Below are 25852 nucleotides of genomic sequence, written 5' to 3'. Positions count from 1 at the left end.
GTTTCAAAAGGGCACTTTCGTTGATAAAGGGCAGAGTTGGTGGTGCTTTAGCACCACCTGATGTCTATGTGTGCACGCCACTGATATGGTGCAAAGACATTAGCAGCAGATCATTCAGGTATGTTGTGAGGGGGCCTCCATGGATCAGACGCTTTCCAGCACATCCCAAAGATGATTTGACACCTTGAACACTTGATCAGGTTCCCCAAACCATTCCTAAAGATTCCTGATGTGTGCAGTCTGGCATGGCGCATGGCCCTGCTGAAAGTGACCTCTGCCATTAGAGAACACCATTGGCATGCAGGGATGTGCTTGGTCTGCAGTAATGTTTAGGTAGGTGGCGTGTGTCAAAGTAAGATACACGCAAATGTCTCAGCGAGTGTCTCAGCAAGATCCACACAAATGTCTCAGCATGTTCAAGATGCTCGTGAAGGTCTCAAAGGAAGATCCTCGTGAAGGTCTCAAAGGAAGATCCTCGTGAAGGTCTTAAAGGAAGATCCTCGTGAAGGTCTCAAAGGAAGATCCTCATGAATGTCTCAAAGGAAGATCCTCGTGAATGCCAAGAACCAAGATTTCCCAACAGAACATTCCCCAGAGCATCACATCACCTTTGCCAACTTGACTTCTTTCTATATTTCATGCTGGTGTCATTTCTTCACTAGACGAGTGACTAACATGCTCCTGGCCTTCCACGTGACTCCTCAGACCATGCTCCTTGACATCCTTCACTCCCCCCCACACACACACACACACACACACACACACACACACACACACACACACACCAATAAGGCTTGGAGTACCAGTTGTCTTTCCTGGGACCATCCTGGACCACTGCAGAAGACCTGCTGTTTTGGAGATGCTCTGATCTGCTCATCTAGCTAGTCACTCAGATCCTTACAGTTTTTGTGCCACTTCCAACACGTCAACATGAAGTGCTACCCAAAATATCCCATCCCTTGACAGGTGCCATTGTAACGAGATAATCAATGTTATTCTTCCACCTGTCAGTAGTTTAATGTTGTGGCTGATGTAAGTGTGTGTGTGTGTGTTCGTGTGTGTGTGTGTGTGTGTGTATATACACAGGCTCTCAGAGTGATGGGTAAGATAATGAGGGAGTGCTGGTATTCCAACTCCTCCGCTCGCCTTACAGCGCTCCGTGTCAAGAAAACTGTTTCTCAGGTGATGGTCGTCAGGGACGTTAAGGAGTAGCCACTCTCCCTCACCCACTCAAAGATGCTGGTCTGAAGTCTTTGTCGTGACCCTTGACCCCAATTAGGGGCTCACATTCTTCAGAATGCTCTGTCGAGCCAAAAACATGTGGTGTGTAGCAGTAATTACCCCTCCTGCAGTGAAGTAATTAACCATTGTGGGATGTTGGAGCTGGTAAGAGTTCATTTGGTATCTAACCCTAGATCTTGATGGTGTAGAGGTGCGGGGGTCAAAGTGCGCAGGTCCACGTGGCCGCTGGCTGCCCTCTGACCTCTGCCACTTTCTCTTTTATACTTGGCACTTTCACTATTCTTCTAGTCCTCACCCTCCACTCCTCTCTCTCTGCCATCTCTCCTCTTTTCCTCTCCCCTTCTCTCTGCTTCCCTGTTCTCTCTTTCCTCCTTTCCTCTCCCATCTCCTCCTCTTCCTCCTCTCTTTTCTCTTTTAATTCCGTTTCACGTGTAAATGTTGAGCTTGTGCGTCTGGCCTGAGCGTTCTTACCAGCCATCAGTGACGTGCTGCTCCGTGGACCAGGATGCACCTGGGTTGGGGAACTGGGAAAACAAAAATGTGCTTTAGAAACAACAGCAGCTGATGTGACGAGTGCTGCCTTCATATACGCGGTGCTGCCTGGTTTGTGATCTCTTAATGCTCCACGCGCACCCTGCAGAGATGGACCCGCTACCTCGTGTTACTTGAAGTGCCAAATGCTCACAGAAGCAGTTTATGCTGTGTGCCATATATGTGTTGCTGGATATTGCACATAGATGCCGTACACTGTATCCTCTTTGTGTATGTGGAAGCTTATTGTTACTGAGCATGATACTCGTGAGTTTGCCCAATTTATTAAAAATCAGTCACTCAACCAATGAATTAATCTACCAATCTGTTAACCAACCATCCAATCGAAAAGAAACTTTTATGAACAGGAATCCCTATGAATCATATATTTATGTCCCAGGTATAGACAAGGACCAACATGTCAAATATGTACTTTATATATAGTTAACTTTAAATCACACGTATTGCTAATGTTTGATTTGAAACTGCTTCATACGATTTGCAATAGGAAATTAAAAATTTAAGCAATGTCATGGTTCTCTAACATTTTCTTTTTTTTTATATCGTTGTTTCGATTTCTGAGCATGTTGGAGCCGCACTGTCACTTTCGGTTGCAGATTGACCCCGTTTCTGCGTGACTTCCTGTACGGTTGTTATTTCTGTACGGGCAAAACAGCACCACGACAGCTTTACCTGCAGCTGTGTAAAACGTACCAGACGATATACACCTTGTTCTCTGTGTTAAGGCCTGTAACTGGCAGGGCAGAATGGGGTGTGGTCAGCCTGGGGGTATGTTGACCGTGGTGTCCCTACACAATCTTTGTCATATGGCCTTAAATTTAATTTACATTCTGCATGTACATCATTATGTGGATGGAACAACTGTGTGGATGTAATAGTAGGCATATATTTTCACCAAAAATGTTTTTTGACTAAGTTTTTTTAAGCTATAATTTTTAAAAAGATATTATCATATCTCACATCAAATGTAATGTCTCTCTGTTCAAACGGTTACATCAGATATGTTGATGAACTACCATTGTGTAAAAACGTGATTGAATTAGCAGAAGTGTAGCCTTTCTGTTTTCTATGATGGCTAAACATGCCCTATCAGATTGATCAGCATGTTGAACCACAAGTCTTCTTTTGGGGACCCCACATTTTGTTATCTATGAGTTGGGTACACTGTTATGGTCCCAGTCGCCGGCACACATCCTGAACTAATATTGTATGTAGTTTATTTCTGTCTCATACATGGACGTAGTTTTGATTTCACAAGTGGGGGGGACACAACCTGGGGTGGCGAACTGTTAAGCGGGGGGGGGGGGGGGGGGGGGGGGGGTGCTGCATGATCCTAGTGCTAGATTTGTCGCTATTTGGATATTGGTTTTTTTACCGTTAAAAAGTGGGGGGGACATGACTTTGTCACTACTTAAATATTTGGTTTTAACTGTAAAAACTGGGGGGGACCAAAACCGGCTTTTGAAAAAGTGGGGGGGACATGTCCCCCCCGTCCCCCCCCAAAACTACGTCCGTGGTCTCATATTCCATTGGATATGGTTCGTCATAAGGAAGAAAAGAAAGGATCATTTTACCCCACTCTCGATACAAGAGCGAAGTGTTTTGATGTCTAAAGCCCTTGAGTGAGTAAATTCGGTGCTTTCATCGAGCAGAAGAGAAATGGATAAAAAAAAAATAGATCTCACAAATGTGTGCTCATTTTCTTTACACATGTCCTGCTGTTTGTTTCCATCGGGAAGTAATGGTATTGCACTCCAGCGCAGCACCAGTGTGCTGCTAACGTCTCGGCCTCGAAACAAAATGAATGTGGTGGATGCAGAGGGCCCTGGACTAGGCCTTTCTGTGGAGAACATCCACCCAGAGACTGGCTGTCTCCATACTGTATATAGCGTACAGTGTACTAATGTGCCGTCGGCGTCTCTGTCTGCACGCAGCCGAAGAACCACGATGCTCAGAAATCCTCGCTCATTCCAAAGAAGATCCCAGGTGACTGACCAATGAGAGACGGGCGTTGCTCGTGTTGTCCGCGTCACCTTCTGTTCCCTTCTGTGAATGTATCATAACTCTTTCATTTATGGGAGGAGTCTAGGGAGGATTCGCACTCCTGTTTGTGCTTTGACTTCAAATTGATTGTCACGTAGTATTGTATAGCACTGTCTGTACTGCACTATTTATTGTATGCATATGTGAACTGTGGAAAAAATAAACTATTTTTCATGATACACCAGCTTTTGGGGAGTGTTGTGTTCCGAGTCCCTAAAACTGCACAGAGACATGGGATCCTTGTCATTGTAGATTGATACCAAATTGGAGAGATTTGATCTTATTGGGTAAGACTTTTACATTGGAGACATGGTTCTCCTGTTATTGTGCATAATGTTGAATGACAGGGAACAGTGTATAATGACACGTCTTTAAAAGCTGATCTTGTCATCATGGGGAAATTGGTTGGCAGCCCCGTATGGCAGGGCCTTTTCTGTCTTTTGTGTCTCATTCATCACTCTCTTTCTTTAAAAAGTGCATTCTTTGTTGTGTCTTTCTACTTCTAAAGTCAGTCCACAGTTCCATCACAATTCAAAGGCACTCAACGTGTGTAAATGTATAACGCCGCTGCGTTTCTGGGAGGGAAGGAGGCCGTCCTCCGGTCTCCACTACAGCGGACTTATCTTGGTGTTTCCTGGCGCTGGGTTAACCACAAGTGACCTGCAGTAGTAACTCTAAAACGTCTCCCTTGCTGACTCAAAGCAAGAGATCTGATTGCACACAAACTGCAAAGACTGTGAGTTTCGAATGATATGACCGTTGAAAAACCAAGTTTATTTATCACCTCCATTTCAGTGAGTCAGGTGTGTGTGTGTGTGTGTGTGTGTGTGTGTGTGGTTGCATGTGTACGTGTGTGTGTGCCTTTCGCTCTAGTGGCCTTTTTGCAGCCTGCTGCATTAGAAAAGCCGTTAAACGGGTCATGTGCGGTTTCAATTCCCTGAATCAAAGAAGACTGCAGACAACTTATCAATGGCAACACATCCACAAACAGCAAATGAGGTATTTCGAAATGACGATACGCTAACATCGTCACTACGTATGGAACGCTGCTTCAGAACAGAGGCGCCTGGTTCTAGACTGTTTGAGCTCCATGCGTGCAGTTTAGCACTGGCATGTGGGCTGAATCTGATGATAAGAACACTTTTCTCATGCACAGGACAGCAGGATGAGTAATAACGAACCCCGTTGACTTTCACTGAAATCCAAGGGTGGGAACAGCACATTAAGCACTTTGTGGGTAGCCCAAGACAGTTAGCTGCCAATTCAATCAAGGTTTTTAGTATTCATGAATACCAGTGGGCTATTTCTGATCTTCGCCTACGTTAGCTCTCTTTAGCCAAATAGACACTGTTGTATGTTTTGATTCTATCTGAATCCCACACATTTATCTCACTTTCTTTCCTTGTACATCCCAAAGCAACCTGATGTGCAGCAGTCAGTCTGCTTTGGGTCCGCTAATCTTTTGACTAATAGCACATGGAGTCATCTAATGGGTTCCCTTTGTAGAGGAGATGAGCTTGTTCAGTCAAGCATAGAGATCATACAGAGTCTTTCACCATGGTTCCAAAGTAATGAGCCACACTGCAACTTTTTGTCGTCCCCCCGTCCGTCCCCCCCAGATATTTATAATGTGCCAGTTAACCCTTGGCACTGACGTAGGAAGGGGCGATTACAAAACCGCAAAGCTTTCTACACATTGGGAAATGCAGTGGGCCGTTCTCCAGGTCCCCTTTCGCCCGCCTGCTCTCGGGGTCGGCGGTTATGAGCTGTGGCATCCCTGTGCATCTGTGAGCTCACTGGGGCAGAGTGGAGATAGCAGTGGGGTAAGAAGACTCAGCTTGTGGAGACCTACAGTCCAGACAGTCCCCACCATCACCACCTGGACTAACTGCTGACTTACGGGGATCTACAGCGCCCCCTAGTTCAATTTTTTTGTCATACTTTTAATGCTCTGCCTTTTGGTCATTTGGTGAAGATGAGGAATTAAACAACATTTTTTTAGAAAAACAAAACAAGCAAAGAGAGGCAAAGCTGGTCCATAAACGTTGAGATTGATTAAAGAAGGCGGCTTGCATCTCGCTGTTTAGTTCTGCATGCTTTGTTGGTCTACACATTAAGCATATTTTGTGAAGAGAATAAGGACAGAGAGTGTGTGTGGCTCCCCTCACTGCTCTCAGAACCTGGGTTTTCCCCGACGGCAGAGAAGGTCTTTGAGGGGGTCTCAGAAGTGAAAGGTGTCAACGCCAGAGGAATCCGGTGATGATACACAGTCCTGCAGCGGGGCGCACGCAGGCTAGGACGTGAGCCTCCTTCAAAGCTGGAGGCTTCAGGAGATGGGTTGCGGAACAGAAAGGAAACGCACGCCCACGCACGCATGCACAGGTCACCGCGGCAGACAGCACAAGTTAAGAATAAAGGAGGAACTGTAGAAGTCTGAGAGGAAAGGCACGCGTCGTAACGAGGGCATCGCGTGACGCGCACATCCGTCTCACCGCGCTCCACTCCGCCGAGGACAGACGCGCAGTTCAGACTCCTCGGGCAGCTATGAGACTTGACGACGGGACCAAACTCTGACCATGTCCTCCAACGTGAGCCGCGGGCCCGTGCTGAGCAGGCAGGGCAGCCTGGACTTGTGCGCCCCGGGGAACCCGTCCAAGAAGGGGCTGTGGCGCCGGTACTCATTAAACAACAGCAAACGGTGCAGGAGCAGCGAGAGCAGTGACGGGACCCCGCAGAAGGGCCTCGGGCAGGTGCGTGGTACTGGTGCTCCACTGGTCAGGTCTGGACAGCCTTCAGCCTGATCACAGATTCACTGCAGGAGTGACAGAATGGTTTTGTTTGATTTTAAGAGCATGGATTGCATTTATGTTTTATGGTCAGGTAGACTGGTGTTTTCTTGCATTAATGCATGATGTGCAAAGTATTATGTTTATTCAGTATTAGGTATTACAGATAAAAATATTGCATTGGATAATGCACATTTTTAAAGGGTAGTTAATTTATACAGTGTAAATATGGTGGTATTTGTATTATGATGAAAATAAAGTGTATAAAATAATGGATGAATTTGATAGGTTAGTTTCTTTGCAATTATAGATTTGTGGTAATGTTATTATTATAATATTAACTATATGATGTGGCCTCAATAAGATATACATCTTAAGTTCATACTGAACAAGATCACTGCAAAAAATGGTGCTTAATGCAGTACTGTAAAAAATATAAATTTTTTTGCAGTTGAACCGAACTTATTCTAACTGCTTGGTGGACTACAATGATCCCCAGAGGTAAGTGCAGTATACAGAATTCTGAAATGCAGAAATGAGACCTTCTGCAGGTCTGTTCCCCAGGCTGAGCAGTTCTGTTGCAAATACACAATCATTTGATTTCAACAAAATCCTTACAATTATAACAGTGGAAAACTAATGAATGTTTTTCTTTAGGACAACAGTTGCGCTTGGAAAACAAGACAACGAGACATATGGATTTGAGGTCCAGGTGGGTTCTCTGTTCTCGCTTTCAGAAGGTCCTTTATGGGGGGGGCGAAAGTTTCAGTTCGGCTTTTCTACAATGTGGTTTTAAACGTGTAAATGTCTAGAGTCTATTCATGATCCAGACACACACGATCCAGACTGTAGAAGATTGCATACGAAAGAACAGCGTGCAGATTGTGTTTGGAGTCTCTCCCGTTCCTGCGGGGTGCTGATCTCTCCATGTCCTCTCTGCAGACATACGGCCTACGGCACAAATACACCAACGAGGTGGAGATGTGCACGTATGTAAGCAGCGTGCAGAAGAATGGAGCAGCAGAGACAGCTGGCCTTACCGTTGGTGAGACTCATAAACACACACACACATGCACACACACATGCATGCACACACACATGCATGCACACACACATGCAGGTAATGCTGACACGTCAGTTACATAAGACCACACCACTGTATTCCACCCCTTCAATCATGCCCTTTCTCACAAGCATCAAACCTTGTGTGACCACCATCACTAAATTTAACATCACCACACACCACACTTCTTCTTCTTTTTTCCAATGGCTGACATGGGAAACCTAGCAATCATTTACCACCCACCACACCCAGTGTGCTCGCTCATATTTGTTTGTCATACTGACACCTTGCTTTAATAAAACGAGATGTTTTTCAGATAATAACGTCTCCCTTTCTCATTGTCTTTCTCTCCCACCTTCTGGCCAACTGTCTTTCTCTCTCTTTCACTTCCTCTGTGTCTTTGATGTAGGAAAAGTCATATTGACCGTAAATGGTGTCTGCATTAAAGGATTGAGCCACAACAACATTATTGAACTGATCAGAAACTCTGTCAACTTGTTAAAGTAAGTACAAGCTAACCAGAGGTACTACAAACTATCACTAAAGTGGGCCAGCAAAACCAGTATAACAATGTCAACTTCACATCACAACAATGCATTAGATCAGTAGGAGCGTAAGAGCTTAAGCAATGTATGCAGCTGCATTACTGAATTACTTGAGAGGCATTAAACTGCTTTTGGTCTCTTGAACTTTTTGCTTGAGCTGTGACCCTGATCCATGTTCCTGTGGTGTGTGTCTAGGATGGAGACTGGCAGTGGAATTGTGGTGAAGATAATTGAACTGGAGAAGAAAATGAGCATGCTCAAGGTGTGTGTGTGTGCGTGTGTGCATGCATGTGTGTGTGTGTGTGTGCGTGCGTGCGTGCGTGCGTGTGCTCCAATTTCATATATCTCAAACCTCAAATCTCAATTGTGACTTCATGTTAATATCTCCTGATACAGACCTAAACAGAATCTCCTGCAATGATTGTAATGTATTTTCTCGTGTGTGTGTGTGTGTGTGTGTGTGTGTGTGTGTGTGTGTGTGTGTGTGTGTGTGTGTGTGTGTGTGTGTGTGTGAAATACACTTTTTCTCAACACAGCAAACACTGCATGAGAAGCTTTTCGAACTGAAGGCCCTTAACTTACAGGAAGACCGTCTTACCCGAGGTGAGAGAAAAAAAAACCCAGCTGAGAAACCACACAGGCATCCGTTCACTCCACCCAGTAGCTGTCACTGAAGTTAATGACATGAACTGACGTGGACTCCATGTGTGAAGAAAGAGAAACTGCGAAGCTCTCTGGGAAAGTCTCAGATCTGCAGCCTATGATGATCGAGGGAATCTGGCTTAGGGGCTTTAACAGCTTCCTGCTGTAGATGACGCCTATCACAGAAAAAAACAGTGTAGCCAAGCATCTTTAATGTCTTTACATCCGTTCCTGGTAATGACAGAAAGGCTTTGGTGAAGGGCCTATAACCAATCAGCAAAACCAATCTCCTATCAGCCAGCACCAGTGCACCAAACCACTGTGCCTTCCACCCCTGCCTCCACAGTCCAATACCTGACTAAGTGCATTAATCGCCTGATAACTAGCTACTGCCTGATAACTAGATCGTGATTTATCAGGTGTGGATCACAATGGCAGTTTTTACAGCGTGATGCATGTCCGAGGTGTCGGACTGCTGCACATTTGGCTTTCAAAACAAGAGAACGTGCAGAAGATGTAATCATTGTTCACCTGCAAGTGTTTTTTCTGCTGGATGTTCACAGAAATAGTTAACAATTAATTTTCTTCTTAGTTTACCTTTACTAATAATTCGTTATATTACTAATGATACTATTACTATTATTATTTTCTTTTCTATTTTGCAATTACCTTCCTGTTTATGTAAATCCTTCCTTATTTATAATAAGCTTTATGATTCTTCTATGTATTTTATTTTGTTTTCTGCAAAGCACTTTATAAAGTATGTTCTATAAAAAAGTGCTACACGAATTAAGTTGATTATTCTTATTCTTGTTATTGTCTCCTCAGGAAACCTGAACGTCAGTTCTCTGCACCCATCGATGGACTCGCTCATGTCCCTGTCCTCCCCTAGGGGGCGCCACGGCCGGCGCTTCTCCAGCGACAGCAGCTGCATGAGCGTCTTCACGGACGACGGCGAGGACGTGTCCCCGGCCGTGTTCGAGGACGCCAGCCCCACCGAGCCCTACATTGACTTCTTCCAGGCGGACGGGGTGCCGTCCAAGACCCTGGCCCGTACCCGGAGCATCAGCAGCGGGAGCAGCGGGTGTCAGTCGCCCCCGTGGGAGATGGACCGGGCCTCGTCCAGCTCCAGCTCCGCCTTCGCCACCCTGCCCCGCAGAGGGAGGAAGACCAGCATGAGGAAGCAGCTCCTCAAATTCGTGCCCGGACTGAGTCACTCTGTGGAGGAGGAGGAGGCCGTATGAACCATCAGACTGCAGTACAGCAGGAAGGAAAAACGACCCTCTGTAAAAACAAGCAAACAAAAACAAAAACAAACTGAGGTGTCTGAGGAATATGGAATGAATGTGAAAAGTGGACTGCTGAAAGGTGCTTTGAGCCTTTCAACTTCCTGTAAGTCATAGCCTTCTAGAACCTTCTGACATTCTAGAAGCCCTGGCCTTCTAGAACTGACCCCTCGTGGACTTCCTCTTATGGAAGCATGTAACGCAAGAGCATTATGCACTTCTGCACAGCATAGATACTCACTGACTGGCTTGTGCTACACTGGACATTTGATAGATGGCTTCCTCTCAGGTTAAAGCCTTTGTCTTTTGCATATTGTGGAAGTGCAGCAAGCATTCCTCTGCTTTTTGTTGATTTGGTAGTTTTACCAGAGAAGTGCATTAAAACACAATCACAAACGGTCAGATCTACATTAAGTGTGACACGCTGTGTGTAACGGAGTGACTGTGAGAATGAGATGAGAGAAATCGTGTTATTTTCCATTTGCCCTATACATGTGCACATGTCTACCGAGGTCAATCATTAAAATATTGTTTAAAAGTGTACAATGAGGAATATCTTATCAAATGTGCATTTGAAGTAGCAGGTCCTTTCAGTATGACTGATGATACGCATTAATGCAGGCCGAGTTTATGGGAATTGATTTGGAAAAACGGCCAGTTTGCTGATAGAACATGCAGGGCTGTGTGAATCAACAAACACGCGAGCTCTTAACCGCAGCCATATCTGAGAGGTGTTCATAACAGGATGCGGTCTGGGGAAAGGTGCTACCTTACCACTTTTTTTCTTTTTGTAGGTGAAATCTTTCAACAGACTGTCAAACAAATTGCGTTTTTGTGACCATTGTACAACATAACGTCTATAACAACTTCAAAAGGCAGTGTTTTGGAAAAATCCGTTTTAAGAATGTAATACAGAAATTGTCAAAATACGTCTAAATCAAGGCTGATTGTATGCATTGTTGTTTCGTGTTTAGTTAGCCACATAAGTCATTCATATTTGTCACTGTCTTCGCAAATTACGGCACTTGTAATTAGTTAAAAAAACCTTTTATTTTATTATTACATTTTCAGAAGCTTATCTAAATAATGGCAATTCTTTTCAATTGTGATTTACTGCCACTAGATGGCAGTAGGACACGTTATCATTCCTCATATTTACAGACTTAAGGGCACAACTTGTTTTGAAATCATCTAGATCGTAGCATTTAAGCTACTCATTAAACAAAAAAAACATATTTTAGTCTTATTTCTTGTATATGCTTATTGATAATTTTAGTTCATCACGAAAACCAGTGTTGAAGTAACTTTGACACACCCCCCCCCCCCCCCCCCCCCCGCTTCAAATCATGAAATCTGTTGAGTTTTGTTCCACTTGTGCAACACTTGTTTCGGGTCGGTTTCGTGCAGCCAGCCGACGTGTAGTGAACAGCCTGCAGCCCAGTCCCATAATCACACCCGGGCCAGGACACGTCGGATCACTTCGTTTCTCTTTCGGACTGAGCAAGTAGCCAACAGCAAAATGGGCAAAGGTGTTAAAAACAGCGGATATTTCCGCAAGTGCTCAACACACCACGTATCAGTCTCCGGATCAGACAGCCAAAGCCACAGAGACTGACACGTGTGCACCGTTAACCCCGAGCTGGTTTCTCCACACCTACTTACACATCTACAGGTCTAACTCCAGCACAGCACCACAGTGATGATTAACAGAGATTTTCTCTGGAAGCTCTAGATTTCGGCGCATTGTCTCTTACAAGAAAGTAACTTTGAACGCTAACAGGAATCTGGTGTGCTGTAGTAAAGCGAGTCATGTACCGTCCCAAGCCCAAATGGTTCATGGTTCTGAGACTGAGGAGCACTGGACACAGAACAATAAATCGTAATTTGATCTGTAGGACAAACCGTATAGGCTGCCAAACCGTTTTAAAAAGCCAAAATATGAAGCATTGCAAAATGTTTAACTTAACCGTTTCACTTTTCACTTTATTTACTGAAAATAATTTATAGGCCTATACCGTTACAAGTAAAATCTGCGATTATGTCACTCGGGTTCAGGGGTGTGAATGTTTTATTCCCAAAATGTTAACTTCCCTTACGCATTATACACATTTCCACTGTTGGTCCAGTAGAAAGTGCACGTTACGTAGGTCGGGTTCACGGTCCAACCAGCAGCACAAATCTGACACGGAATCGTAAACGAGAATGTTAATCGGGCTTTTTAATGCCTCTAAGCGCTAGTGGTCACTTGAACAGGATTAAAATCCAAAGACAAACGATTCGTTTGTAATGGAAGAACAAACAAAACCACCATTCATATGGGCCAGTACAAACTCCCTGTTCTTCACTGGTTTAGAATGCTTGTGGAATAACCTCCCAGAGCACCGTTGATCCAGGCCACGTTTCTCTTAAGTGTGGAAGAAGAGTAATGAACATTAGTTTAGCCAGACGGTGCGTGTGCTAAAAAGAGAGGAAGAAACAGTGAAATAACCAGCCACATTATAAGAATTGTGCCCTGCGCACAGGGTAAGTCCCAGGTTGGACCGTATCTGAGATGGAAGATGCTGGGAGTATCCCTGAGACCCACAAGAGCTCCACACCCACCACGGTGGACACCAGTGGAGACCTACATGTGGAGGTCCTGCAGACACTCAAGGAGCCAGACAGTCAGAGCCCTGGGGTTGTGGCCGTAGCAGACGACAGCGTGTTTTACAGCGAAGATGAAGAAATCCCACGGCCAGAAGACGACACTTCTGCCTTCGTAGGCGCTGTTTGGCCTGCAGGATTCGAGTCTACTTCCCAGGATCTGGATTTAGGAAATGAAGAATCAGGGCGGTCTGTGCGTGGCAGTGTCGGGATTAATGAAGAAGGCCCTAAGATGAAGACCGAACCAGCGGCCGACAGCATAGCAGCCCGCACCGACGAGCTCTTAGCAGCACGACAGGTGACGTCTGCTACAGGTGCAGCTGCCCAGCTGCGTTTGGAGGACACCACGCAGGTGGAAAAGAGCGTGCAGGCGCACGTGCAGACCGAGGCGCCCGCAGACCTGCAGTCAGAACACGCGCGAGGAACGCAGGGTAAGGAGCTGCATGCACTGCAAACCAGGATCATCTCATTGGACTTGGTTAAAAGTTATGGACTATGGTTAAAACTCATAAAGACTGCATTGGACACAAAGCGATTTTGCGAACATGGCCTAACATTTAAGTCCATGTTCTTTGACCTTTGCTTCGTTTTTCCAGGTGAAAGCAGTGACGCTCTTGAACGGGTCGGCAACATTACGCTAACGGGCTCCGACCCGTCTGGAGACGAGAGAGGCGCGTATTTAGTGTCCAACGGTGTCGGAGACAGGCTGAACATCTCATTTAATCACTTATCCCACGAGAAGTACGGAACAGTCTCTTACAAGCAGATTCGCAGAGGCCACACCCGCCAGAGAATCCAGGAGTTTGAGTCCAGGATGCAGCTGTGAGAACCCCGGAGAAAAGAACCGCACCGTTCACTTTTGATTTCACGTATTCAAGAACCGAAACGTGGGCAAGTAAGCAAGAGCTTCAATAGATTTAACAAAGAGCGTCAGTCAGCAAACGTTCGTTTCGTAGTTGCATCTTATCTGGTGTTCCATAAATAGGTGAATCAACATGTAATAAATGACCAAATTCACAAGCATGAGCTGGAATTTCATAATGATTCATTAGGGTATTTAGGTAGCTAAAGTCATTCACTTCTCTTGCCAAAGTAGATTACTAGAGCAGTTGTAAAGCTCATTGCATTGTAACACCACGAGCCAAGCTCAATACGCTACAGCAAGTGACTAGATATTGTAGCTTGTCCAGTGCTGGCATGTATATGTATGTCTCTTATAATCTCATGTACATAAAAATAATGATCCTTGATGTAATAACACTTTGTAAAAAATTATGCAGAATTTGGTCCATATTTATATATTAATACTAATATTCAACGGTGGGCGGCAGCGCATACTATAATTATTACTATAATTGCTGTGTAAGGTGTCACCACAATGATTGTATTTCATCTGGATATAGGCAGAGATGTGTCAAATTAAAGAGGCAATGACCAAATCTACATGCGAGTTGGAGTTCATTGTAAACGTACTGCTATCTTACCTGACAGTGTCTGTAAGACACTCTGGGCCCTGTGCTCTAGAACACTGAAATAAACCACTGACCATAAGCTTGAAGTGCAGAACCAGAGCTAAAACCTGATGGTGCTAACGACTTCAACGCAGTCACAACCACCTCCCTCCCTGCAGCAGGCCAGTCACAACCACCTCCCTCCCTGCAGCAGGCCAGTCACAACCACCTCCCTCCCTGCAGCAGGCCAGCGCCCCCCCAAGGCCACCCTAAATGAGACGTGGCGTGAGACACATAATTCTGTGAATGACGGTAAAGGGGCAGCAGTATTGGCAACTTAGCAATTTTGTCACTATATTTGAAGAATCAGGCTAAAATCTTCGGACCCCCTCCCCCCATAACAGGTCCCCACCCCCAGTTCAGATGGTCTAGAACCAGAGCCGGAGCGGCTAATCGGGAGATTCGGGAGGATTCCCAATGGGCCAGCTCATGTCAGTCTCTAGTTTGGGTCGATTGGGAGGGGGAAATAATTTTGGGCCGGATTTGGGCATGAAACTCCCGGGGTGAAAAAGTTTCCCACTCTGGCCCTGTCTAGAACCTCTACTGGTTTGAACATGGTGTGATGGTGAAATATATAGACTTTACCAAAACAAGGATGATGGACTAATAGTTGGCCCCTCTATGAATATTGTTCATATAAGAATATTCTTACTCAGAAAAATCCTAGATCCGCACTCCGGTCACTTTATTAGGTACATCTTGCCAGTACTTAATACTTTGTGGTAGAAATTCAAGAAGGTTTTGAGTCTTTGGTTCATACTGACATGACAGCACAGACACAGTTGCGACAGATTTGTCTTTTACTTCGGACGGCATCATCTTTCAGGTGAATGTTTTAATGCAAGCTAAACCAGGCATCCCCTAAAATGGCTCCTATAAAGTAAATCTGAAAACATTTGTTCTGGGCCTTCCCTCCTCCCAAATCACAAACAAGAGGGTAAGACATGTCCAGGCCTCCACCTCCAACACCATTCACTCATTGCACTTTAGATCATGGGCTGTATAGTCAATGTTCTCTGTGTCGTCGTTCACCTCTATTGGAGTAAATTTCGGACACTGCTAGTCTTTCCAGTCTTTCTCTTTCTGGCCTGTGCCTAACCCTAACCCGAGGGTGCCCTGCTTCAACCACCCTGATTTCTCACTCCACTCTACTGGTTTCCTGTAGCCGTTCCTGCAGTTAACGCCCTACACGGCCAAGAAACCACCACTCCCAGTCACCCCACCCACACTGCCCCCAAGGCAGTGATCACCGCACCATTATGCTCTCCTTTGTCACCTAAACGTTCAGCCTGACATGACGCACCCCTCCTCAAAAGCAAGCAAGCCTCGAGGCTGCCCAAACTCTCTGGTGACTGAAGACACACCTTTGCACAGTGCACCCAAGTGAACTCCAGTGGCCCCAGGCTAGCAGCAATGGTGCCCACAGAGCCCATCAATTTCCAAGTAGACAATAAAAACACTGTTATGAGCTGCTTTCTGGCACCTCACACTGAAGAAATTGCTCTGTGTGTAAATATAAAGATGGAGGATTTTATTTTTACACCTGTTATTTTTTCCTTCATTACTGTGGTACATATTCAGCTCTTATGTTTGCTCCTAAGCCTTTCCAGTGGTTTGCATTTTGTGATCAACTGAGGTCATAGTTCATTCTTCTCATGTTACATTTTTGATGTTGCCATTTTTGATGTGTTGAACAGTGAAAAGCATATGAAAAGCATGTTTTGGTCATCCAATGCAGTGACCTCTATTTTGTAGCCTGATTGCTCAAATCTCCTAAGCTGAACCTCTGTCAGGTCCTGCATTGGACTGTTTAATTATATGTTTTCCCCTCTTTTCAGCACTGATTACCTGTGTTTGTTCCTAAATGGACACGGACACCTGGACAAAACTGAAGAGCTAACTGTACCATTATTTCTGGTCCCCTAATATGAGAAAAGTCAATGGAGACTAGACATAACTCATTCTCACAGTTGACCTCATATGGCCACACCATTTAGTCTTGGTTTCATTTCAAACTCGGCCTGCGAAGTCAGAAAAAGACATATGCCACTACAAAGTTCACTATGTATGAGAAGCAATTGTGTGAACCGTGAGCATCTGTGCGTGTGTCTTACATGGTTTGTACTTTCAATACATTTTTTGATTCAGGGGCATAAAGTAAGCAGGTACTTTCCTGAATTACACAGAATATATTCAGCACTTCCTGTTAAGAATTACAGTATGCTGACAGTAAGTAAATGAGCTATACAGAACAGCAAATTTTTAAAATCTGCATTATAACTTTCATATTGTCTCAGAGATTATCTGAATACAGTAAATGATTTGCACTTGCATTATGGGAAATGCATACTTGATCTCTTTTCCTGTTCTTCCCAGAAAGGAAATAAATAAATAAATAAATATATATATATATATATATATATATATATATAGTTATAAGTTGATATTAATCATACAAGATGGAAACATGTAAAAGAAATAGTTCAATCTTTAATAAAGTCAAATTTGATGTTCTGTGGAACTTAAGTAATGACAGAGAAATCTTAATAGCAGCACACAACTCCCCTCCTGTTTAATAATGATCACAAATATCTCCCTCTAGTGTCAAAAGGATATGTGCACAGCATAAAATCTGGTTTATTGCTCATATTTGGCATGATTACTGTAAACAGAATTATTAACAAAATACTTAAAACATACCACCCATGTACTACCCACAAAAAAAAAAAAAAAAAAAAAACCAAACAAACACTGGGTCAAATGTTGCAACTGTGTAAATCCCTGTGCCACGTAGCTAAGATTACTTCAGGTTTTAAAATACACAGAACTGCCAACATTCCACCAGTTACACAGTTTATAGCTTGCATCCTCCAGCTAAAGAATACTTCTGACAGGTAGGATTTAAGAGAGAGGACTTGAGATCTCTCGTCTGGGTGTGGTAATGCCAAATATTTAGACAACAATAACATGAAGTGACATCACTGAAAAGGTGATCTTTTCATCTGCTAGCTCAGCCATACGCTTCCATCTGAAGCTGCCTGCATGGTTTTGATGTTTTTATGAGTTTCCTGGGTCCTGCTTATAGCGCAAAACGAATCTTCTCCATCATTAGTGACATATCACACTCAACTGTGATGTATCCCAAGTATTCCTTGAAGTACTACAGCTATAATATGCTTTTTATTTGTGGTTGTTCACAACAAATGCAACATGTACAGAGAAATCTGTTGGCCCAAAGCCCTAAACCATGTTTACATGGAATAGCTCCCAAATGAGTCCAGACCAAACAAACAACAAATCCCCAAAATACACAGAAAAATAAATACAACAACATTGCACAGCCCCTGAAAACATCCCTTATACCCCAGTAACACCATTCCGCATGCATCCTCCCAGTACCCCAGTAACACCATTCTTCCCATTACCCAAGACCCAGTCACTTCAACATGTTTTCCGTCTGAAAGAGTAACCTGCTCCACAGCTCACTGGGCATAGTAGTGTGTGAAGTGCCATTTCTGGAATGGGTTGGCTGCCTCACACACCTTCAGGAAGACCCCGCCTCCCTCAGGCCCCGCCTCCAGGCACACCCACTGTGGAGATGTTTCTGCGACCATATGATCTGTCTAAAACACAAACATGCACGCATACATTTACAATCGCACACCATGAATGACCTAATGCAAATGAAAACTGAAACGATTGGTCCTGACTCCTAACCATGTGACCAAATGAGCATCAATCAAGCGCTTTTACAGCAACTACATACCAGGACTTTGGAGGACCTGTGCAGCCAGCGGAGGTGTGGCTTAGTGTTGTCACATGGTTCTATTGACACGCCTCTTCTTGTGCTGTGTTGAGACACACAGGAAGTGTTCTGTCGGAACGTCATCACCCAGGAGTAGTTGAAGTGCTGGCTCTGAAAGACAAAGACAGGGTCAGGACCTGCCAAGTCTGCGCCTCCGGTTGTAAACAGAATACTTGGAATGACTGCATATGATTGTGATGACTGTACAATTGCAAATTGGATTTAATAATAGCTGTAAATCTTTGTGGTTTTTAAAAAATGTAAGTCATTTCTATGTTTAAAGAGAACGTCAAAACTGCAGGACTTTCTGGACTACCACTGAAGAAAAATCTAGAAGTCTGGATTACCTGCTTGCTAAGATCACAGATCTCAAAGGACAAGGAGCCTTTATCCAGCACCAGACACTTTCTTATGCCCAAGTTAAAAACCTACAAGGGTTAAAGGTCACAGTTAATGTGCGTATGTGTGTGAGTGTGTGTATACATGTGTTATAACTTGCAGAGCAGCGCATTCTGGTGGTGGTGAAGCACTTCCACCACCCATTAACTCATTGCAGCAAAATATAACAGGCTATGTACATCACATCTTACATTTTTTCACTTTTGTATGCCCATGTTGAAAACCTACAAAGAAAAGGTTGAAAGGTCACCTTTAATGTCTGAGAGAGAGAGAGAGAGAGAGAGAGAGAGAGAGAGAGAGAGAGAGAGAGAGAAGGGACAATGTTTTTACTGCTTCATCCTGATTTGCTAAGACAAAGGCTTCAATGGAACCATGGGGAGCATCGGACGGGATGATGCACAGAGTGACACTGAGTCTTTGTCAACAAACACTGCACAATGGCCCCAGCGTCTCGCACTGGGAGATGAACAAAACAAGGGCCCTCCTTACTGCGTGCACAGGAGACTGTGCTGCAGTTTCAGCTTAACAACATAAACTGTGTTAGCGGTGATGTTAAGACACCTGTCCATCATCTGCTGTACTCATCTGCCTATTACTTTCTTATTAAATCGCTGAGAAATCCCTCAAGTTCTGCAAAGTTCAAGTCAGAACTTTGTAAAGCGATACATCGGTTCCACCTTCTCCTGAAAGCCCACTGTGCTCACCAGGCCTTCAGCTTTGACCACTGGAGCCTCAAGCTCAGGGTAGACGTTCTTCAGGTACCAGCTGAAGCTCTTGCAGCTGAGCTTCTCTCTCAGCTGGATCTGGTCTGTGAGGTTCCCGATGTCCATGGTGCTCCTGTCCAGCAGGTGCAGGTAGCCGTGACCGTAGAACAGCTCCTTGTACTCGTCCAGCCACACCTCGGCCACTCGCGCCAGGTTACGCTCCACCGTCTTCTGCCGGTCCTTGGGGAACTTGTAGGGGTTCTCGCCCCGGAAGATGTGACCCACACGTGAGCATGGGATGATCTCAATCTCGCCGCCGCACATCCAGATCTGATGGTCAGCAGGCATAATATGATGAGAATCGAACATCTAGATTTAACTCTGATCTGATGGAGCAATGTAGGTATGTTAAAGAGGCACTTGTGTAGGTTATGTAAACTCCAACGTTGCTTCCTGTGAAGCAGTTGAAAGCAGACACACTCATTTCTTGTTCTGCTGAGCTGCGTGATGTTTCGTTTTGTTCTTGTTTTACCTTGAAGGAAAGCTCCATATTCTCTCCTCCCCACACATCCAGACCAGGGTCATACGTTCCCAGCTCATAAAAATACTGCTTATCTATAGAGAACAGACCGCCTGCCATCACAGGACACCTAGGACATAAAGTGAAATACACATGAGCTCGTAGAAATGTTCACGTCGTTGTAGACGTCAACCTTGATGAAACGTTCAGGATGATTATCAGCTCTTGTGGCCATTAAAGGAAACGAACTGGACACGTTTAAGCTACTCTAAGTGATTCGTTAAGTGTCTTTTCATCCCAATCACAAAGTGAAACATATGAGCAGAACTCCCACACTGTCACTTGTTTTACATTTTACATCCGCGCACACACACCACATGAAGAGGGACTAAGCACCTAGTGAGCTTGACTTATTCTGGAGGGCTCTGTGGATTACATTAAGGAGATGGCATTGGGACACACATTCACTGGCTAAACCTGGCAGCAGTTAGCAAAACTAACACCGATTACCTTATTTTCAATATTCACAAAAAATGCGAGTTAAATAAAACTCCAGCAGAATTTGCATGCACATTAGGAAGCACGTTTATATATTTATGTTAACACAATAACAGCAGGACCCTAATTAACAATGGATTAAAGATTCATTCATTTCAAATCCTAGTTCAAATGTTAGACTGAGAAATGTCCCTGTGTGTTACCTCATGGGGTCAGAGTCCTTCAAGTTGTTCTTCATGATGTCATCTTGTGATAGAGTGTTCCAGCCAAAAACTAAAGGCCACTTGAAAATGCCTTTCTGGAAATTGTCCACCATCACATAACTGCAAAAACAGATACAGACAAGGACATATTTTTGCCTTGCAAAAAAAAAAAAAAAAAAACAAATTCATTAATTAGTACTAATAACATTTCCCCCTGAAATATTTGAATCGCTTTTGTCACTACTGGAATATAGTGGGTTCAAGCAGGCTGGTTGACCACCACACATTTACAAGAGCTCACTTGACTTCCTCTGAAATGCGTCAGGCCTGCATCTGCCTACACTGCTGGGTAAACAGCAGCACAAGACCTTTGGAAGAGAAGGTCACGTGCACGGTGGTGGATTGAAAGCTACAATCACACGTGCAGTCTGGTCCTATCTAAGAGCTACTTGTAACTTCATGAAGTCTATCGCTTCATTTAAACCCGAGAAGAGCGGTGTTCCGAGAGAAGCCGGGCTACCTCATGTCCTTGTCGCTGATGACCTCAATGACGGGGCACGCTACTTTCCTGCGGTCCATGTAGACCCTCTCCAGGAGCGGCTCCAGCCAGCCCACGTTACACTCAACGTGGGAGTCCAGGAAGGTCAGCACATCTCCTGTCCGGAGGGTGAACAAGGTCCATAACCAGACGCAGCAGAAGGAGACGAGCTTCGACACTCTTCCGTCTCGTTTTATTTCAACAGTGCATATGGACCCGATTATATTTTAAATGCAATGTGAAGTTTAATTTAGGAAAAGCCCACAGCTGTCTGTATAAGAGATGAACAGCTTAGGTCAGACATGTGTCACTATGGAGAAGATACACAGTTCCTTTGTCAAGATCAAAGAACTGTACAGAAGTACAACCATCACTGCAGCACTCCAAATCAGACTGTTATGGTGAGACATAACATATTACTTTCTAAATGGCCAGACAGAACATATTACTTTCTAAAAGGCACATTAGAGTCCCGTCAAGAGGTTGACAAAACGGACTTGAATGACTCTCAGACCACAAGAAGTAAGGTCTGACGACAGATTAGATTAGAGAGATTTAACTATCTGGGCACAGTTCCCAGCTGTGTGCAAGGAGGAAAGTAGGGACTGACAGGGGGACTAGTCAGGACAGAGAGGAAGATGGATGCAGAAAACACAGAGCTGTCTGAGAGAAAATCATTTCCAGAGTGCCTAATATCTGAGGCTGGGGTGAAGATTTACATATAAACATATATTTAGCAACACTAAGTCTATTTTAAGATGAGCGTGAAACATACTAAAATATGTATATGAAAAACTTTCCTTATATCCTCAATGATTATATTTTGCATGTATTTTTGAGTGTGGCTGTGTAAATGGGTGTGGTTTGATATGCAATAATTGAACAAGTAATTGTGGATGTATGCATGTTTTGCTTGCTGATACACTGTGTGTGTGTGTGTGTGTGTGTGTGTGTGTGTGTGTGTGTGTGTGTGTGTGTATGTGTGTGTGTCTTACCCTTTGCCACTGCAGCGCCGGCCAGCCTCGCCCGGATCAGCCCCTGTCGCTCTTTCAGACGGATGATCCGGACTTTGGGAAACTGAGACATGTAAGCATCCAGGTTTTCCTTCAGGTAGTCTACAGCACGGAGACACACAGACAGACCTGCTCTCACCTGTTTCACACGTGAAGCAGACCTGCTCTCATCAGTTTCACACGTGAAGCAGACCTGCCCTCACCTGTTTCACATGTCAAACAGACTTCATCTCAAAATCCCTCGATTACTTATCATCAGTGTCATAAGTGCTCAGCCTGAAGTAGTGACATTCTACCCAGAGCCTTGTCTATAGTCCAAAAATAACACCCAGAGCCCTTTGGCCTTGAAATCTCTCTTAGAGCCTTCGGCCCTGAAATCTCTCCCAGAGCCTTTGGTCCAGAAAGCCCTCCCAGAGTCCTGCCTTTGGTGGAGAAACCCCAGCCATAGCCTCACCTTTGGAGCTGCAGTCATCCACCAGCAGCACCTCCTTGAGTAGGTGAGGGGGGGACCTGTTGAGCACACTGTGGACGGAGCGGAGCAGAGTGGACCACACCTCATCCACGAAGCAGAAGATCACGCTGGTCGTAGGCAGGTCATCATGAACCAGGTTCTCCATGCAGCTACACCAAAGGGGAGAAATATGTATAACCAAAGCAGACCTGTGGTTTTTGTACTACAAATCACTTTAATATCAATTACTGCATCGCTGGTGCAAAGCACCACTACTACACAACATTCCTACTTCAGTGCTAGTAGCGCCCCCTGGTGAAGAATCTGCAGCCAGCTAAAAGTGTCTGAATGAGTCAGCCACTGAGTCAAGGAGTGAACAAAGACTGCCACGCATGCGGCATCTTCTTCCAGCACTCACACGGGTGGTCTAGTGTCTGGAATGGCTCTCTCCACAGGAATCTGCTCGCTGAGGAAGACGTTGAAGTAGCCTTCGCTCCACCTGCTCCTGCTCTCCTCCTGCATGTCCAGGGGTACCACCGCCGCCTGCCCAAACTGCCCCATCGCCAGCGCGTCCCTCGGACTGTGCGTCATGTCCAGGCCCATCACCCTGTGGAGCTCGCCGGACCTCCTCCTGCGTGTGGAGTTCTGCGGCTTAACCCTCGGCCGATCCACTCTGTCCACTTTCACAGGCAGCTGGTGTGGTTTTAGGGAAACTTGTACCATGCCTGACTTTGGATCAGTATTGTTGACTGCGTATCGTTTGTCCTTGTTGTTCAAATTAAATTTGCTGCCTGTTTCCTTAGTAACCCTCTGTACAGGTTTGACAGGGTATTTGTCATTGGCAATATTTAGGTGAGCGTCTTGTTTTACTGGTTTTGTATCATTGTTGCTAAATGTCCTATGTAATGCAACATCCAGTGGTGTTTTAGTGGCCTGTACTAGTATTTTAGAGTTGTTGGTCGCATTGCTCTGCAATTGTGGAGTTTTCTTTTCTGAAAGTCCTGCGAGATACTTTTGTTCCTGGTCAGCAGGTGGCGCCTTAGTGAACCAAATGGCCACTTTCTTACCATTTTCTTCAAGTCCTTGTTCTGTAGCCTTTTGGGTTACTTTGAGCACTTTATTTCCGATTCTTGTGTCATTCTCATTTTTATGCCTTTTGAATGCCTGCTTTTTAAAATGACTCTTCGGATTCCCACGCACTTTTGACTTCTTTTCATTACCCAGTGGTTTCTGTAGTTTGGCCAGAGTTGACACCTCATTATTTATGTGACTCTCCACCTTGTTGTGTAGTTCTAGATGTGATGTAGTCTGGTCCTTAAGACGCTTTCTGTAAACGTCCTCAACTTTTCTCCCGAACCTGTCTGAATGTTTAGACTGCCCCAGAACCTCGACCTTGTGAAGAGGATGTTTAAAGTCCCTGTGGCTGGGTGTGTGTGTGCGCTGCCGACGGGCGAGCTCTCTCTCCCTCACCACGAGCTCCTTCACAAGTTGCCCGTTAACGTCGCTGATCGACAGCTTCAGCGCTGCCATGTCAAAGAGGAGCCAAATCACGGACGCGATAAACACAAACGCGAGGACCCTCCCGCTACCCCTTAAATAGTTTCTTAACTTCATATCGACCCCTATCAAATAACCAAACGATAAATACGAGTATAACCTACTACACTACTTCCAGAAGTGTAAGTCAGTGAACTGAACTACTGATAGAGCGCGCGCGGCCATGTCCGCGTGGCAACATCCCTCCCACCGCAGCTCGAGCCCCTGCAGCTGGCGCTTCTCCATTTGGAGTTATGCACAGACAAAGCGAAATATATCACGGTCGTTTAATTGACGCATGATGTGGACGACGCGGTAAACATCCCAAGAAACTCATTAAAAAAACCAAAAACTCTTCGCTTATCGAGTCCCACGTCGTGCAGGTAAAAGTCAGAGTCACGTGTTGCACCGTAGCTCAGAATTCTTCACAAACTTTCTTCCTCGATTTCATGTCGCGTCTCTTGGGTTCCTTGTTCAAAGGGCTCGTCGAAAAACACGGACTTTACGGACGTGGCACTAGATGCGACTGTGGACATAGTTGTGAAGGACTTGGCTGGTGCTTGTTCCTGGCTCGCCCACGCAACAGACCTCGTCTTCTCCTCCTCTTTGTTGTTTTTTTTTTAAAGTTACACGTAGGCCATTTGACCACGTGTAGGCGTAGCGCCACTGCGCACTTCACAGTATGCAATCAGTGAAAACCAGAACTACAGGTTAAGGCATAGTTGCAAAACAAACACATTTGTTAGAAATAACGATCACATTTAAGCTTATACGGTGTGACATTTCCCATTCGTTTAGGCCATCACAAAGACAGAAGTTTCCTAAATAATAAACTTGCTGAATATCAGTCTGCTCACCTCTAACTGTGGCAAAGCACCTTTCAGGCACCTGAACTACTACTTTATGATTTATGTTTGTCATAACATGGCGTCATAGGACAGACAAAGAGATACACATGAAAAATGGCTGAAAAGTCATCAAGACAGAAAGAGAGAGTGAGCAAGGGTGGGGTTGGGGTTGGGGTTGGTGTTGGGGGGGGGGGGGGGGGATCCCGTTCGTGCAGCAGTGTGTGTAGTCAGGTGGGAGTCTGTATCCCTGAGTGTGTGGCCTTCTCGTCCGGGTGGAGGCGCTTTCATAGGAGTCCTTTAGCCCCAGGACTGCCCCGAGGCCGTGCACCAATACCCCAGGTATTCATCAGCTCACAGGCCTACCCATTAACCAGTTATGGACAGTCATCAACGTGCATTGCAGTTTTTATACATTACTTTTAAAATGGTGATGTGCAATGCATCCCGAGTGTTTAAGTAAACCAAGGTAAGCGAGATCATGTGACTTTGTATGTATTGTATTATACCTTATTTACTAATAGGCGTCTAAGGAAGATGCACTATTTTAAAATAGTACATTTCAGGTATGTGATTGGAACTGCAACATTATGAAAACCTGGTGCACCTGGACCTATTTTAATAAACAGTATGAAACAGATCCCAGGGAGCCCGGTGTATTCTAATTGAGTTGTTTCCAGGCGTTGTTAAACAGACTCTGGCATGGAGTGACTGGAAGGGAACGATCCGCTGTTGTGTCTTTATAACATGCTAATTAGGCCTTGGAATTGAAATTACAACAGTTGGTCTCTCATTTGCATAGAGGTCATGTTTAGCTAATGTGTCTCTTGTTGGAACAGACAGCCAGCAGGACTGTGGTTAAATCTGACCCACTGACATTTCCCGCTTCAAATTATGCACAATGTGTGAATTAAATTAATTAGAGAATTCATTAAGAAATATGGCTTGCGGAAACGACTGTAATATTTAGTTATGTGAAGTAATTTTCTTTCATTGTTGGAGCTAATTTGTTTCATAACATTTCCTG

At 44.8% G+C, this 25852-nt stretch overlaps 4 protein-coding genes across 5 annotated transcripts in view; 3 read left to right on the top strand and 1 right to left on the bottom strand.

Annotated features, from left to right (window-relative positions):
• The window catches only part of acvr1c (activin A receptor type 1C), a 29556-nt gene extending 26511 nt beyond the window's left edge, over positions 1–3045 (top strand). For both annotated transcript variants that reach the window (XM_077002569.1, XM_077002570.1), the window contains one exon: positions 1087–3045. In XM_077002569.1, coding sequence (XP_076858684.1) covers positions 1087–1212 — 126 coding nt within the window. In that variant the 3' untranslated portion in view covers positions 1213–3045. The remainder of the gene's footprint in view (positions 1–1086) is intronic.
• A 74-nt stretch (positions 3046–3119) lies between these two features.
• cytip (cytohesin 1 interacting protein) lies at positions 3120–11354 on the top strand. Its single transcript, XM_077002572.1, has 8 exons — positions 3120–6587; positions 7075–7124; positions 7281–7335; positions 7566–7668; positions 8096–8189; positions 8427–8493; positions 8768–8834; positions 9702–11354. The coding sequence occupies exons 1-8, from the start codon at positions 6414–6416 to the stop codon at positions 10115–10117; spliced, it is 1026 nt and encodes a 341-aa protein (XP_076858687.1). The 5' UTR covers positions 3120–6413; the 3' UTR covers positions 10118–11354.
• Positions 11355–12463: 1109 nt separating this feature from the next.
• LOC143512352 (uncharacterized) lies at positions 12464–14245 on the top strand. Its single transcript, XM_077002549.1, has 2 exons — positions 12464–13233; positions 13399–14245. Exons 1-2 carry the CDS (start codon positions 12711–12713, stop codon positions 13626–13628), a joined length of 753 nt encoding a protein of 250 aa, XP_076858664.1. The 5' UTR covers positions 12464–12710; the 3' UTR covers positions 13629–14245.
• Positions 14246–16783: 2538 nt separating this feature from the next.
• galnt5 (polypeptide N-acetylgalactosaminyltransferase 5) lies at positions 16784–24591 on the bottom strand. The gene is made up of 10 exons (XM_077002548.1): positions 22863–24591; positions 22448–22614; positions 21976–22095; positions 20963–21098; positions 20443–20562; positions 19754–19871; positions 19222–19551; positions 18466–18546; positions 18080–18229; positions 16784–17936 (listed from the first exon to the last, which is right to left on the bottom strand). The coding sequence occupies exons 1-10, from the start codon at positions 24056–24058 to the stop codon at positions 17796–17798; spliced, it is 2559 nt and encodes an 852-aa protein (XP_076858663.1). The 5' UTR covers positions 24059–24591; the 3' UTR covers positions 16784–17795.
• Positions 24592–25852: the final 1261 nt, after the last annotated feature.

Source organism: Brachyhypopomus gauderio, chromosome 4 (assembly GCF_052324685.1).
Source record: "Brachyhypopomus gauderio isolate BG-103 chromosome 4, BGAUD_0.2, whole genome shotgun sequence".
Lineage (NCBI taxonomy): Eukaryota > Metazoa > Chordata > Actinopteri > Gymnotiformes > Hypopomidae > Brachyhypopomus > Brachyhypopomus gauderio.
Note: the sequence above shows the minus strand (reverse complement) of the source record. Positions and strands in the feature narration are given on the sequence as shown.

What these genes read in the sequence shown, in the direction of transcription:
- galnt5 (XM_077002548.1), bottom strand. Translation starts at nt 24,058, where the DNA reads ATGAAGTTAAGAAACTATTTAAGGGGTAGCGGGAGGGTCCTCGCGTTT. An exon ending in ATCAGCGACAAGGACATGAG is followed by an intron (nt 20,563 to 20,962) that starts GTAGCCCGGCTT and finishes CTGTTTTTGCAG; the next exon opens with TTATGTGATGGTGGACAATT. An exon ending in TCTGTGATCTTAGCAAGCAG is followed by an intron (nt 18,230 to 18,465) that starts GTAATCCAGACT and finishes TTTGTCTTTCAG; the next exon opens with AGCCAGCACTTCAACTACTC.
- LOC143512352 (XM_077002549.1), top strand. Translation starts at nt 12,711, where the DNA reads ATGGAAGATGCTGGGAGTATCCCTGAGACCCACAAGAGCTCCACACCC. An exon ending in ACACGCGCGAGGAACGCAGG is followed by an intron (nt 13,234 to 13,398) that starts GTAAGGAGCTGC and finishes TCGTTTTTCCAG; the next exon opens with GTGAAAGCAGTGACGCTCTT.
- cytip (XM_077002572.1), top strand. Translation starts at nt 6,414, where the DNA reads ATGTCCTCCAACGTGAGCCGCGGGCCCGTGCTGAGCAGGCAGGGCAGC. An exon ending in CATATGGATTTGAGGTCCAG is followed by an intron (nt 7,336 to 7,565) that starts GTGGGTTCTCTG and finishes TCCTCTCTGCAG; the next exon opens with ACATACGGCCTACGGCACAA. An exon ending in AACTCTGTCAACTTGTTAAA is followed by an intron (nt 8,190 to 8,426) that starts GTAAGTACAAGC and finishes GTGTGTGTCTAG; the next exon opens with GATGGAGACTGGCAGTGGAA.